The sequence below is a fragment of the Narcine bancroftii genome, chromosome 4 (genome assembly GCF_036971445.1).
Source record: "Narcine bancroftii isolate sNarBan1 chromosome 4, sNarBan1.hap1, whole genome shotgun sequence".
NCBI lineage: Eukaryota > Metazoa > Chordata > Chondrichthyes > Torpediniformes > Narcinidae > Narcine > Narcine bancroftii.
In genome coordinates this window covers 307,333,756-307,349,930 of record NC_091472.1, presented here as the reverse complement: position 1 = coordinate 307,349,930, position 16,175 = coordinate 307,333,756, and the positions used below count along the sequence as shown (strand labels likewise).

The 16,175-nt window shown below is 41.1% G+C and overlaps 1 protein-coding gene across 8 annotated transcripts in view; it reads left to right on the top strand.

The window, feature by feature from the left end:
* The window catches only part of ccdc141 (coiled-coil domain containing 141), a 129,676-nt gene that overhangs the window by 43,227 nt on the left and 70,274 nt on the right, over positions 1–16,175 (top strand). For all 8 annotated transcript variants that reach the window (XM_069935846.1, XM_069935847.1, XM_069935848.1 and 5 more), the window contains 2 exons: positions 396–515; positions 7,198–7,392. In XM_069935846.1, coding sequence (XP_069791947.1) covers positions 396–515; positions 7,198–7,392 — 315 coding nt within the window. The remainder of the gene's footprint in view (positions 1–395; positions 516–7,197; positions 7,393–16,175) is intronic.

The following is a 16,175-nucleotide window of genomic DNA, read 5'->3' as shown; positions in this document are numbered from 1 at the left end:
TTAACTTTAACTTAAATTTCAGAAAATTAAATAGACTTTCAGATCATTGAAGTTTATTAGTTCATTATAAATGGTCTTAACTTATGGCTGTAATCAGCCTCAATCATGAGACAATTATTCTTATCGCAATAAAGGGTATTAAAGGTTATGGAGAGAAGACGGGGACGGGGTACTGAACTTTAAGATCAGCCATGATCTCGTTGAATGGCGGAGCAGGCTCCAAGGGTCGAATGACCTACTCCTGCTCCTATCTTCCATGTTTCTATGTTTCTATATTCATTACAGTCACTTGTGTTTGTTGGGTGTGCATGCAGGAATTCACTGTTTGTACAATTTGCCTGTGTTAGGCCTTACAACAAATGTATTTCAGAATCTTCTTCTTTTAATTGATGAAGGTAATACAATGGTTCACGCACCACAGTGAAACATATTTCCAGAATGAACAACTGGGCATAACTCTGACTGAAAATGAACAGCTGCTGCAAGAGCACCAAAAGCTTGAGTGTAAAGCCAAGGTACGAAGATTCTCTCCAGAATAACGTTTAAGTTGCATTACATACAATCCATAGAACAACGCATCTATTCTTGGCAAGATGAGGGTGTTAATAATCAAAGAAGAACAGGCTAATTGGAATGGGGTAGAATTGAAAAATTATGCTTAGTTTTTAGAATGAGATCCCAGTTTTTTTTTTCTCCCCAGAGTACATACATGTCATTGTGGACAAACCTGAGATTCTTTTTCCTGTGGACGAGGCAGAATTGACAGTGAAAGAAAATCTGACTCAACGTACACGTAAAGAATTAAATAAATGTAAACAAACTGCGCAATACGAGAGAGAACAAATAAGTGCAAAAGCAAGAGTCCTTAAATAAGTCCCTAATTGAGTTTGTTGTTGAGGAGTCTGAAAGTGGAAGGGGGAGCAGCTGGCCCTGAACCCGGGGTGTGGGTCTTGTGGCACCTCTTTCCTGATGTTAGCAGTGAGAACAGTGTGTGTGGTGGGTGGTGTGGATCCTTGATGTTGCTATCTGATGGCAGTGTTCCCTGTAGATGTTCTTGGTAGTGAGGAAGGTTTTACACATGATGTTTTGGGCTGTGTCTGCTATCTTTTGTAGGGCTTTTCGCTCAGGGGGTTTGGTGACCTCATACCAGGCGTGATGCAGCTTGTCAGCAGACATTCAACTACACCTCTGTAGAAACTTGCCAGGGCTACCGATGTCACTTCAAACCTCTGCAAACTCCTGAGGAAGTAGAGGCGCTGATGTGGTTTCTTCGCACCGCCAATGGTGTGTTGGGTCCAGGAAAGATCCTCCAAGATAATGATTCCCAAGAACTTAAATTTGCTCACCCTCTCCACCTCTGATCCCCCAATGATCACTGGATCGTACACCTCTGGTTTTCCCTTCCCGATGTCAACATCGGGTGACATTGAGTGTGTCCTGGGTAAACTTGTACCTCTCACTTTGTTCGTTTTAGATTGGTCACAGTATTTGAGCTACCGAAAGAAGACAGACACACACACCGAGAGCACTTCAGTTTATCCAAATCTTTATTACTAAATCTAAAGCTGAATTCAAACTACAATATGCAAGCCCTTCCCAATTATACTTATCAACGCCTGGACTGGTCCCAACTGCCGAAGCGAGGCAAGTAGTAGGTTGTCTGGGCGCCGGTAGCAGCTTCTCCACCTCCCCCAACCGGGACATTGGTTGGAGTCTAGAAGTTCTTCTTCTTGCTGAGAGATGTTGCCACCTCTCGGAGAGTCTCAAACTTCAGCAGTGGGACCATGGCTTATATGACCCAAAAATTGTTTACTCATAGCTTATCTCTTAAAATAAATTATTTAATTATCTTCAAGGTCTCATGACAGTCTGCGACCAACAAAAGACAACTGCATCTCTGGGCCTCTTGGTGGAAATTAGATAATGTCTACTGATTCATATGCATCCTGGGCCTCATGGTGGAATTTAGATTATGTCTGATTCACATGTATACATTCTTGCATAAGCTGGTCTAAATCCTCCATTACAGAGTGTGGTCAAGTTTTCAATCTCCTTCCTGTATGATGTATGTTGAAGTGAAATGAAATATGCATTGTCTAAAAGTATTTATCTGAACAGTGAATTTGGAACATTGTTAAATAATGCTTCTGAAAGTTCATTTTGCTTTCATGATTTTTTTTATTTGGAAAGAACATATTAGATTTAATCTTTAAATTTGATGATGCTTTTAAAGTAGATGCTTTCCTGAGTTTATTTGCTCACACATAAAATTTATTCCGCTCCTTAAATGTTCGGGACAAAGGCACTTTTTTCCTTTATTTAGCCCTGTGCTCCAGTTGCGAATTTGTAATCAAACAGTTCACATGTGATTAAAGTGCACGTTCCAGAACTTATTTGCTATTTGCATACATTTTGGTTTGACCATGTAGATATTACAGCACTTTTTATACATAGTCCCTTCATTTCAGGGCACCATAATGCAATGGTATGTCTATTAAAGTAGTCATGTTTAGTACTTTATTGCATATCCCTTGCATGTAATGACTTTTTGAAGTCTGCGATTCATAGACATCACCAGGTGCTGAGCATCTTCTCTCATGATGCTCTGCCAGGCCTCTACTGCCGTCTTCTTCATCTCCTGCTAGTTTTGGGGCTTGTTCGCTTCAGCATTTGGAAAACATGGCTCATTTGGATTTAGATCGGGTTTCTGACAGCAATTCGTGAATTTTCCAGTATTTTTTCAACAAAAAATTCCTTTGTTGCTTTCGCAGTATATTTGGGATCATCATGAATGAAGTGCCATCTAAAGAGTTTAGATGCTCGAACTTGAGCAGATAATATGTTTCTGTACACCTCAGAATTCATTTTACATCATCAATGAAGTGCTCCAGTACCCGTGGCAGCCACGTACACCCAACACCATGTTTCACAGATGAGTTAGTATGCTTTGGATCTTGGGCAGATCCTCTTTTCCTCCACACTTTGTTCTTGCCATCACTCTGATACAGGTTAATCTTGGTCACACCTATCCACAAGACCTTTTTCAGAATTCTTCTTGGCAAACTCTAATCTGGCCATCCTGCTTCTGTGGCTCGCTGGTGGTTTGCATATTGCAGTGCAGCCTCTATATTTCTGTTCATGAAGTCTTCTGAGGACAGTAATGGACACATCTGCACCTGCCTTCAAAAGAGGGCTTCTGATCTATTGGACAGGCATTGGGGATTTTCATTATAATGCAAATTCTTCTGTCATCAGGCAGTGGAGGCCGACAAGTCCCTTTGCAATTACTAAGTGGAGGCCGACAAGTCCCTTTGCAATTACTAAGTGGAGGCCGACAAGTCCCTTTGCAATTACTAAGTGGAGGCCGACAAGTCCCTTTGCAATTACTAAGTGGAGGCCGACAAGTCCCTTTGCAATTACTAAGTGGAGGCCGACAAGTCCCTTTGCAATGACTAAGTGGAGGACGACAAGTCCCTTTGCAATTATTAAGTTCAGGAGTACATTCTTTCTTCTTAATGATGTTTCAAACAGTTGATCTTGATAATTCTAAAGTTTGGACGATGTATCCTAATGTTTTATCATTGCTTTTCAGCCTCATAACGGCATCTTTTACTTTCATTGGGCACAACCCTGGTCCTTATGTTGAAAAATGGTAACTATAGACGCCACAAAGTTAATCAAAAGCTTCGAAGGAAGCTCTCTGAAACATGCCCCGATGAAGCAACGAAGCCAAATACCCCAAATATTATGATGCCCTGAAATGAGGGGACTCCGTATAATTTCTACATGGTCAAACCAAAATATACACAAATAACATTGAGTTACACCTGGAACGTGCACTTTAATCACGTGTGAATTGTTTGATTATAAATTTAAAACTGTGGAGCACAGGGGCAAATAAAGAAAAAAAGGTTCGTTGTCCCAAACATTATGGACGGCACTGTGTATGCAATGTGGGGGAAAATAAGTTCTTCAATATGAAAATTTTGGAGGATACATATCAATAACCATGGGCTTGATTTCATTGATGTGGATCAAAAGAATTGATATTGTTAATGATATTTTTAATGCAGTGCAGTCGACTGCGAGTAAGGAACTGCCTTGGGAAAGGTTTGTGGCCACGAACATGTTTTATTAACACTAGTTTTTCCCTTTAACTTTGTGTCCACCCATTTCTGATGCTTCCATGAGCTCATTGGTAAAAGTATGTGGATAAGCACCAGCAAAAGCCCTCACAGCTGCCTTTCAATGTGCTTGTGGGAAACTATTTTCAAGCAATGAAGCCTGCAGAAAGTTACTTCACCAACAATATGGCTTCAAACCAGTTGCCACCTGCGTCTGCTCCCAGGCACCTTAAAACTCTGGCTCCTGTTGTTAGTTTTACGAAAACAAAATTGTTTTTGACAAATCTGATGGAATTATTTCTGGAAGTAACCTGGGAGGTTGATAAGGGAGCCACCTGCTGATATATTTTCTAAAAGCTTTTCATAAGGTACCATATTAAAGATGGTAACGTAGTCAAAGGCTCATAGTTTTCAGGTAACCTACTGGTATTGGCGGAGAACTGGTTAAAGGTCAGAGATGCCTTAGCATTACTGTTAGGTTTTCTGCCATTCCCATTATTCCAAATGACAGATGCAACAATAGTGTGGAATAGAGTAAAAACCCCTGGTATCCAGCACCTCTGGGTATCGGTAGATGCTGGATAAGCAAGTTTTCTGGTTGCTTGAGATTCACTCGTACAATGCCTAACATATACTCTTGCATTAAGAATAAACAGTTTAAAAGACAAAAATGGAATACAGTACTTCCGCTGAACAAGATTCACTTGCATGAAGATATAAACCTTAAAGATTTTATTTTCATTCACATTCTTTGAAGTTATTTCACTGCCTCTTCATCTGCAGTTTCTCCCCCTCCACGGAGCCGCCCAAAAGACAAACAATAACATCATAATTAATCCAAGATAAAGCCTTAACAATAGACAGTTAAAGATCAAGACTCTTTCTAAGCAGGGACAAGGAGACACTTTAAGAGAATCACCCCAATGGCGAGTGGCATCAACCAGCTCTTCATCCTGGGCAACGGCATTTTATTCAAACACAGCTTTATTCAAACATCTTCCACGAGCAAACCACGACCAAGGCCCTCTGCTGGCTGAATATTAGCTCCCATCTTCACCAAAGATTTACATGTTACTTCGAAGAACATTTACTTTTACAATGTTAAGCTTCTATTTAAATTTTTATTTATTCGTTTTTATTTTTATTTGTTTATTTATTTTTTGCCAGTTGTTTGAAATTCCAGATAACGGGGTTTTACTGTACCTCCTAGCTAATACTGGGCTGTAAATAGAAAATTGGAGTGAATCACGTGAAAGGGGAGCACAGTGGTGCGGTGAGTGGTGCTGCTGGCTTACAGCTCCTGCAACCCAGTGTCAATCCTGACCTACCTGTATAAAGTTTTTACATTCTCTCTGTGTCCACATGAGTTTCAGCCACATATCCAAGATGTGCTGGTTCCTAGGCTAATGCACCATTGTAAACTACCTATCATTCAGATGGGTGTGTGTAAAGGCAAATAAGTTGGGGCTTTGCTGACAGAAATACTTTGGGGATGGGAATCAAGAATGAATGGGAACGAGATTTGAATGTATCAATTCCAGATGAAGACTGGGATACCTGATTAACAATACTTAATTTTATGCCCAACATTGTTTATTATGTACATAGAATACATATGTCCAAAGCTAAACTATCTTGTTTTTAATTCTGACATGAATCCACTATGTGATAAATGTAACATTTTTGAGGCCTCTCCGATTCATACGTTTTGGGATTGTCCAAAACGAAAAGATTTTTGAAAACAATTTTTGCAAACTTTATCAGAGATTCTTAGGACCAAAGTGGAACCATGCCCTTGTATGGCTTTGTCTGGTTCTTTCTTTGGCTTGGCTTCGCGGACGAAGATTTATGGAGGGGGTAAAAGTCCACGTCAGCTGCAGGCTCGTTTGTGGCTGACAAGTCCGATGCGGGACAGGCAGACACGGTTGCAGCGGCTGCAGGGGAAAATTGGTGGGTTGGGGTTGGGTGTTGGGTTTTTCCTCCTTTGCCTTTTGTCAGTGAGGTGGGCTCTGCGGTCTTCTTCAAAGGAGGTTGCTGCCCGCCAAACTGTGAGGCTTTGTCTGGTTATTCTCAACTGAAAGATATTTCCTTGAAAAAGAATTATAGCCTTCAATTCAATGACAGCCAGCCGAGAAATTCTGATGGAAGGGTAAGATAGTTTACCACCAACTCTTGTGCAATGGATACAGGATATTATGTCTTGTTTGATCTTTGGAGAATATAAGATATAAAATTGAAGAGATCATGATTGAATTTGATAAGATATGGACTACATAGGCAGGGGGTGCTCTGGGGTTTCCTGTCCATTGTCCAGGAGCTGCGACTTGATCCTTTACATGTTATTTGATGGCAACCTCCTTTGAAGAAGACCGCAGAGCCCACCTCACTGACAAAAGACAAAGGAGGAAAAACCCAACACCCAACCCCCACCAACCCATTTTCCCTTGCAACCGTGTCTGCCTGTCCCGCATCGGACTTGTCAGCCACAAATGAGCCTGCAGCTGACGTGGACATTACCCCTCCATAAATCTTCGTCCGCGAAGCCAAGCCAAAGAAGAAGATGGTAACAGTGTTTAGTGGGAGGGGTAGGATTAGTGGAAGGGGTTATTTTCTTTTTCCTTTTTTTATTAGTAGAAGGGATTACATTAATTAATTAATTTATCATGAATACTTGGTGATATTAGAATGTGAGCTGAAGTTTTTTAAGAGAATTTACATTGCATTCAAGACAATGTACACATTACTTACATTCTGGTGTATTATGCTGCGTGGTTATTGTGGGGCCAACATGTAATATTTCTCTTTTCAAAATCAATAAAAATATATTTAAAAAAGAGAAATACTTTGGGGACTGGAATGTAATCAGTGGGCCAAATGGTTGGCTCATTTACATTTTTTTCAGGATTATTGGAAATATTACACAATTTAATTTATTGTAAAAATAGTCACATTTTTCTACTCTCTGATCTGTATTACAGCATATAAAATTAACTTGCTTATACTTCTGAGCTTTTTAAAATCTCAGCAGCTTTAGAAAGAAATGTGTTTCAGAATCTTTAACATTTTATTACAGGAATTCACATCTGTAGCTGAAAGATTAAACCACGAGGCTGATGAAATGTTACTAAATACAGAGGTCACAGAAAATGAACAGATGGCAATTCAAAATCAGAAACTGAAGCTGATGTGCAAGGATTTCTGGCTCCTCATGAAGGATCGAGAAATGCTGCTTCAGGAGGCCCATGGTTTTTTTAGCAGTGCAAATAAGGTTAGTTCTTCACTCACATCCATATTGGTATCCATTTCCATCACGTCCAGTGCAGGGGTGCAGTGCTGCCGGAGCTCACCAGTGGGCCACTCCGGCACCTCGCGTGGCCGCTCCGGGGCAGGTAGGTGCCCCCCTACCCCTGCTGAGCACTATTCTGGATGTACAAGAAACCTGTTTCTTCCACATCCAGTCATCCTCCTTCCTCGTCGTCCCATTGACTCTCACTTATACAACGCCAAACACAACATGGCGGCCACCAAGGCCAAGTCTCACGAGACCTCCTTGTTGCCATTTTGGATGAGCTCTGGCACCTAAAAGAATTAGCACTGCACCTCTGATCTAGTGTATCTTTACATAATGTGTGTCTATTTATTTGCTACCTTCAGATTTGGAAGAGAGGGAAAGGAAATAACGGAGATAAAATTTGGAAAATGTCTTGTATTAACAATGCTAATTAATTTGATGAAATCAAGCCAAATTTGGCTATTACTCACAGCATTCACTCACCAACACTTTTGCTGGGCACTGAAGGCCAGTTAAACTAACCCTCTATATGCTGGAAGTTTCTCTTGAGTTGCCATGAGAAGCTCTGGAGGCAGCAGGTCCCAGGTGCCTCTGGAAAGCTCAGACATGAGGCAAAGCAATGGGTGAGGCTTTGTCTTCTGTCAAAGTCAAGACTGACATTTAAAAGTTGAATAATGAAGGAATATTCAAAGACCTTCAGAACCTATTACAAAAGATTGATAGTTTAACAATAAATTGTTTCATTTACAAAGTGTTCACTGAACATATTAAACAGCTTAAATATCAATATCTCTATGTTAGGAATCATCTAGTCCTATGCCAGGACTAGGTGTGGAGAATTGAATTCCCCAGTCTGTTGGACTCTGTCTAGAGTCCAGCAGTGGAGTGGAGTGACAGATAGATGGGTATGTTTCTTTAAGCACAGTCTTGACTTGCAGTGCGTCAATATAAATCAAGGGTTGTGTGCAAGGGGAGGAGCGTGGTGGCAATGCAGATAACGTCAGGATTATTTTGTAAAGGTTTTCATCACACTGCTTCATCTGCAAACCTGAACAACACAATGAACATTTCAGACACTGTTCACTTCCAAGAGAGCTGTGGAAAAATAGCAGAAATTTCTATGGACCCTGTAGAAATGACAAGTGGTGTGCAACCCACATTATCACTTGGTTTCACAAATACCTCATCCTGATTTAGGCAGGAGTGGAATATTTAATATAATTATGCACCATTCCACATTTCTCTATGAGGATAAATCCAGATCAAGGTTAAAACATTGATTATTCAAGTCCTGATAACTAGATTTTGATGTGACAGACCATTACCAACACGTAAAGGTAAATGTGGACCAAGCTCAGATCGACACACAGGGCCTGTGTTAAGGCTTGCATGTCATTACATCCAAGAAGTATGAAACCGTGGCAGCAGTTAGAATTTAAAAAGGGGCGAAGCAGCAGCTAGAAGGCGATTGGAGGAAGAAGGTGATTGGAGGAAGAGGGGTCAGGTGACTTGAGAGTGACAGCAGCAGTTAGAATTAAAAAGGGGAAATGTGGTATATTCCTCCCACTGTCGAACACACGCACACAAGACATGGTTAATCTTTTCTTTATTTAATATAAAATGGTTCTATTATATGTCTCACAATACAAAGCTGTTATCTGACATTACACACGTGTATTCCATAACACTCTCACTCCCCACCCCCCAAAAAAACAAAAATAACTAAAACTAAACTAAGAAAACTAACGTAAATCAATGGCAACAAGTAAATTACTAAGCACAGTACTTCTCAATCAATCGTGGGACATAGTCCTTCAAATGTAATGGAGGATGCTGCAAAGGTTAAAACCTTGTGCTTTTGATTTTTGGTAATTTTGTGACTATCTCTTTAAGAAAGATTGTTGTTATAGTGTCACCATAGTTACCATGGCATCATATGTTGTAATATCCAGGCGAATGGGGAGCTTGCATTCAGTCTTCGAAGAACCATGGAGGAGGCGTGAGCTCTTGAAATACTTTTCTTTGAATTTGTTGTCTTATCATCTTGTTAGTTTTAATCATTTCTTATACTGTTATGTCTTTAAATATTAGCCAAATGCTTTGTTTATCTATCATTATGAAAATCTTAATGAGAAGTTATGCAAAATGGTTTATATCAATTAATTAAAGGCTACTTACAGCTGAAAATACAAAGTTTGGTTTATTGGAGTCCATCCGGAATATCGTCACTTACATTTCTGTGAAGATGACATCTTTTAAAATTGGGAAATATGAGAGATTGGAAAGTGTCGTCTATATTTAGATCTCCTCGGCGATGGAAGACTTGGAGGACTTTTTGACTTTGCAGGAGAACCCTTTGGCCTTTTTAGGGAAACTTTTGAACTCGCAGGAGAAAATACAATTTCCTCATTGGGTGACCCTAGAGTTTGGGTAGTCACTGCTGGGATGTCCGGTGTTGGCTCATCACTCTCCTGTGTACCTAATGGCAAGGGTATCTCTGGCACCAGTAACAGAGTCAGATCCAATGTGTCCTCGTTGGCATGAACCCACTCGGATAAAGAGCCTGGAGTATCTATAGCTCTCAATTGGTCGATGTGTAATTTTCCATATCATTTCTCCCACCAGTACAGAATATGAACATAGGCTCAATTTTTTTCCATAAGCACTCCTCTTATCCATGTTTCTTTATTCTCTCAGTAATCTCTCACCAATACTTGTGGTCTAACTTCTAGAGTTCTGGTTGGTTTGCCAAGAGATGCTGATTGCTGGATATGAAGCCCCATGTTTGTGTATGCTATGGAGAGTTTAGTTCTCAAATTGCATCCAAACTTCCATTCTGCTGGTGCGTGCTTTGTTGTAGAGCTTGGGGTTGTCCTACATGATAACAGAAAAGTTGCGATCCTGTGATGCCGTGTTATGTTCGATGACTTCTGGGCTTTCATGACTTTTTAAAAGTCTGTATTAAGTGTTCCACTTCTCCACTGGTGCTTGGATGATAGGGTGCCGATAAGATATGTCTTGTATTGTTTTTTTTGCAGGTATTGATTGAAAGCATAAAACAATTGTTGTCCACTGTCAGAGACCACTTCTATTGGCAAACTGTATGATACAAAAATGCTCCTGAGTCTCACAACTGTTTTTTTTCTGCTGTTGTCTACATTTTGGATACTATAGGCCATTTGGACTGTGCATCCACCACAGTCAAAAAGTTTCACCCATAAATGGATTAGCGAAATCAATTCCAAGGGGATGAAGGCCATTTCTAGGGTTGAGCTTCGGCTTGGAGTACTTTAGGTTGTATTTCTTGGCAAATGTGACATCCTCTCATGGTCTGTTCAACGTCCATGTCCCATTGATGACCTCCAGATATGCATGCGTGCTAGGGACTTCATTCAGACCATCCCTGGATGATTGCTGTGGAGTTCAACTAACATGGCTGCTTGCCATTTCTTCGGAATGATGGCTCTTGTTCACCACAATAAACAACCCTCTTCAATCGCTATCTCAATGTGTCGCATATATTTGGGCCTAATCCTCTCGGCTTTAGCGTCAAGTACAGGATCTTTGATAGGGTCGCCTCATTTCATACCTCTTTACTGATAAATTTTGCTATAATCGGCAAACGTCGAAGTTGCTCTTGATTAATGGCTGTGGCCTCTGCTGTCCAGTTGATCAATCCTTCTATTTGTTCTGTCTCTGGTAGAGGTAGACACGACAAAACATCCGCATGGCAGTTTTCCTTCCCGGACTACGTTTTAAATCATAATCATATACTGTGAGCTGTATTTGAATTCTTGTGGCTGCTCGTATCAAAATGCCTTTCTTCAGGCCCAAGATCAAACTCAGCGGCTTGTTGTCTATCACTAAAGTGAACTTTCTACCATATTGGGTATTGACGAAATCTTTTGACACCAGAAATTATGGCCAGTCCTTCCTTTTCCAGTTGTACATAATTCAGTTCGCAGGGTGTTAAAGAGCGAGAAGTGTAAGCTACAGGTTGTTCTCCTTTTTCTGTGACCTGTGACAATACCTGCTCCTAAACCCACTGTTGATGCATCGCCCACCAGGGTTGACTTCTTTGCTTGGGTCGTGGTCAACAAGAATATTATCTTCAGAGGTCAGCATTTTCTTCAACCGCTTGAATGTTTTCTCTCTTTCTGTAGTCCAACACCATTGTAGTTCGATAAGCAGGTTGCACAATGTGGACATCTTGGGGATGTATTTTCGATAGTGGTTCACCAAACCTAAGAATTCTGCTCAATTTGTGAGTCAAGCTACCCTTCGGAACCTGCTGTGTTCATCCAGACTCTTTTATGGTCAATCCCAAATATGTTACTGAGAGTACCATAAACATCCATTTATCTGACCCTGGCTTCCTTCAGTTGGGTTAGTATTTTTTCCAGGTTTGCCAAATGCTCCGTGTAACATCTCACATTGATTCCGTGCAACAACTTATCCATTATCGATTGAAATATCGCGGGTGCTGATATTCCGTCTGGTATACGTGAAAAATTCTCAGTGAGTATTGATTGCCACATACTTTCTCAACTCAGAATCCAATTCAACTTGTTGATATGCTTGTGATAAATCCAATCTCGTGAGCTTCTTATCACCATTCAATGTTTGAAACAAGTCTTCTGATCTGGAAATGGGATGTTGAGGTACTTGCAGGGCTTATAGTCACCACAAATTCAAATTTCACCATTGGGTTTTCTAACAGGAACTATCGGGGTGGCCCAATCACTGTATTGCAGTTTCTCAATGATTCCTTCGTTTTTCATTCTGTTGAGTTCAGCTGCAATTCACTTCTTCTTTGCAAAAGGAACCATCCTTGGTTTAAAGAATTTGGGGTTGGCCTCCAGTTTTAAGTGCAGTCTGGCCTGGACTCCTTGGATTTTCCCCAGGTCTTTTCCAAATACTATCAGGTACTTATGGAGTACTTGGTCCAGTTTGGATTTTTGTTCTGGCTCAGTCTGGACATTTTTTATTGGCCCAGTGTCCTTCCAATCCAATTGGATTCATGACATTCAATCTCTTCTAAACAAAGTGGATCGCTTTGTGTTATGGAACATCCATGCGTGTGACGTCAGATAGCAGCTTTGTATTGTGGGACATAGTAGAACCATTTTAGATGAAATGAAGAACAAGGATTAACCACATCTCGTGTGAGTATTCCACAGTGAGAGGAACATACAACAAATTGGCGACGATAAAAATAAATCTTATCCCATACTCCAAATGTTGGAGGGGCTGTACAGAATATTTTAAACTGAAACTACAACCACCTTGAGCTGCCAGAGTTCATTCTCAGTGAAACAAAGGAGAAGCCAAAGATGGCAGAAGGACGTTTTGAAGAGTACAAGGAATGAGAAAACTGAGATGAGTACGTTGAAAGATTTATTTGTTCTGTACCGCCTGGGGAATAAGAGAGAGAGGGCAATTTAAGAAAACAAACAACATTTCTATTTGAGGTGGGAAGCAGGACAAAAAGCCTGAGAAAATCCCTAGTGCCACCCACAAGCCCAGATTCTATGTCATATACCACTTTGTGGGCCCTAGTGGGAGGAAACCTGTCCCCAAGACCAGTAGTGATGGCAGAAATACCAGTTTTGGACTAGAAAGCTGACCAGGCAAATATAAGGCTGAATTGTGTAGGCTATCGAAAAACTGTGAATTTGGAATATTCTTAAATGAAGCTTTACAGGACATGTTGGCCATCGGTTTGGCTGACTGCAATGCACAACCACAATTGCTGAGTATAAGGCGATTAGACATTGATCTATATATGAAATAGCACTGAGTTTTGAAACGGCCATCTGCAACCAGGGAGAGCAGCGGGAACATCAAATAAAGAAAATGGAGTGCCGAGAATGTTTCCACTGCATGAAAAGTAATCACAGTCCAATTAACTGTTCCTTTAAAAAAAACAAATGTAACCAATACTACAAAGAGGGGCACATTAAGTCCAGATGCCCAAAAAGGGAAAATAAGCAAAAAGAGGATCACCCCAAGCAATCAGAAATTAAACATGCAAGGTGAGGAACCTCAAGGAGGAAAAGTTCTGACAAAAGACTGAAGAGGCTCTGAAGAGGACAGGGCGATGGAAGAAATGTTTGTTAATAATGTGATAAACTGAAAATCGGAAATCTTGATTCCGGTTAACATTAACAACAAACCAGTTTGGTTGGAACTGGACACTGGGGCCACGGTGACCTTAATGCCAAAGAGCTTAAAAATAAGAGTATTGCCCACTCTCAAGGTGGGACCAGCCAACATGAAAACAGTCACCAGAGAGAAAATCAAAGCACTGGGAAAATGCAAGCTAGATGTTGAATATAAGGAACAGACATCTAAAAGATGACCCCTAGACATTGTGGACAAGAGAGGCAGCAGCTATAAGCTGATTGGAGCAAGAGAGATCAGGTGACCTGAGGAGAGGCAGTAGTCAGTATTTAAAAAGGGGAGAGGCTGCAGGTGGAAGCTGATTGGAGGAAGAAGCTGAGGTACACTATAAAAATGAGGGACTGTGCAGATGAGCAGTCACTGTCAGGGTGGTAAGACTTGAGTGAGAACAGGTTAAGGGTGAGTGATAGTGTAAAAGATTCTATTTTTTCCTTCCAGAAATGATAATTATTAAGGAAAAGAACCACTGATTTGTACAGGATTTCTAAACCTTGCTGATATTCAATTGACAAAAACAAATCACAGTTCATGTTTACTGAGAGGAGACTTGTAAGTCTTTTCAGACAACTAAACTAGCATTTATGCTAGGAGAAAGAAGTCTGCTTCCAATTGTGTACCGATAAGCTGTTTGTCAGGACTTATTTCCATTCATGTAAGTGGCCCACTGATAAACAATCTGCCAGAACTTGTTTCCATTCATATAAACAGTTAAAGAAGTTTCCTTTGCTTTGTATGTGTTAAAGATTTTAACAATAATTAGCATTTGATAATTAAATCAAAACCCAAAGTAAACAGAACATGGATTATATTGGAAACAATCCCTCGAGGCATTACCTCAAATGTTTACTGCTGCCCTGAAACTGTTAATGCGTGTAAATGTTTTTTATTCAGTAATTTACATTTCTTAAGAAAGAACCACAATGACAAATGGAAATAAGGAACTGGAACAATGTACATCTCAAACAAATTCAACTAACTTGTTTATGTTTATCAACTTGTGAGATATACCGTACTGCCTAAATGTACCAGACTTACCGAACCACTTTGATATTTAGGCACTTTCAAGTAGGGAAAACACCCGTCTGTAAAGATGGAGGTTCTTCACCCTTAAGCCTAAAGACGTACCTCACTGAATGCGCTGTGGCCGGCTCCGAGGCACTGATTCCAACCCTTCTCAGGGAAGAATAATCGGCGGAGCACTGACCTGAATGTACAGCCACTTCAAGCGGGTGGTTAGGGGTGGGATGATGATGCTGTCAGTCCACAACCCATCTCCCCACTCACCCCTCTCCCTCCATGACCCCCTCAAGACAGGGGAAGCAGACAGGAGCCATCGGGGCAGCAGGGGCTGGCGGGAGCCTCACTGGGCCAATTTGTCCTTCGGGGCCACTCTCTGTGGCTCAAAATGCAGCCAACAAATGGCCGTCTTCCCTACCCACAATCCCCCACGCAGCTGGAACTTTTGGGAAATACAGAGCAGTTCCAGCTGTGTGAGGGATTATGGGTAAGGAAGTCAGCCATTGCACTGGTGCGTATTTGTGCGCTATGGCATCAGTTGCCCCACCTCCATCAGCTCCAGAGAGCATTACAAGACACCTCTCAATATGAATGTGACACTGGAGCAGCCTTTTAGGGCTGCTGTCTGAAAGATAAGTTTTAAGTTTTTGATCCGCTCTTGTCGCCGGCCTTCAGGCGGAGGCCTGACATGAAATGGCTTTTTGAGTGAGCGTCAATACTGATGAAGGTGACAACGTCTACCTGACTTAGTATTTCTCACTCCTGCTAGTGTAATTTAATAAACCTGTTTGTATGCTCTGTGCTCCTGCTGTGTATTTTCTGTCTTGAAAGCGCAGACTAATGTGATAACATTGGCATAGAGCAGCAAGATCTCACTGGGACAATCACTATGGATGGAGTAAGAGACCACAAGGAAACTGGGAATTCGGACGGAGTTGATGTGCAACTTCAGGACCGTTGAGTCCAAACTCCATAGCCAACTTTCGGGAGCACTGTGGTCCCTCATTCCAGGTTGATCTGGTTCCCTGCTGAGATCCAGAGAAAGAACCCAAGAGTGAGGACAAGTTAAGAAGAATAAAAGTAGAATTCTGCTTAATGTCGGAATAGTCTGTTAGCCTGGTAAAACTTCATTGTTGAACCAAGAGACTGGGAAACGAGCCCAAACTATAGAAAGGAATATTGTCTCTTATTGAGAATTGTTTAGGAAATCAAGCTTGGGGAATTGGGCAGGCTATGGACAAAAGCGAGTATCGTCTCTTGTCAGCAGTTTTAACAGAGACTGGGAAAGGAAGCATGGCCAGCGGGAGGAGGAACGTGGAATAAGCGCACTATAACAGAGACATAGCATGGCCTGTTTCCGCTCCGTAAATGGTTATATGATTATATAGCAATTAATGTGGGGAAAAAGCTGCAGCTAAAAAGTGGGTTGCAGCATGTACACAGAATGGAAAGCAGAAAGTCTTACAAGAGTCATAGAGGTTAAGTCTGTCTTCTTTTATCTGACTGAAGCTGTACAGGGAAAAGGGTGTGGACTTGATAAGGGGGGTGGGGTTTGTCCA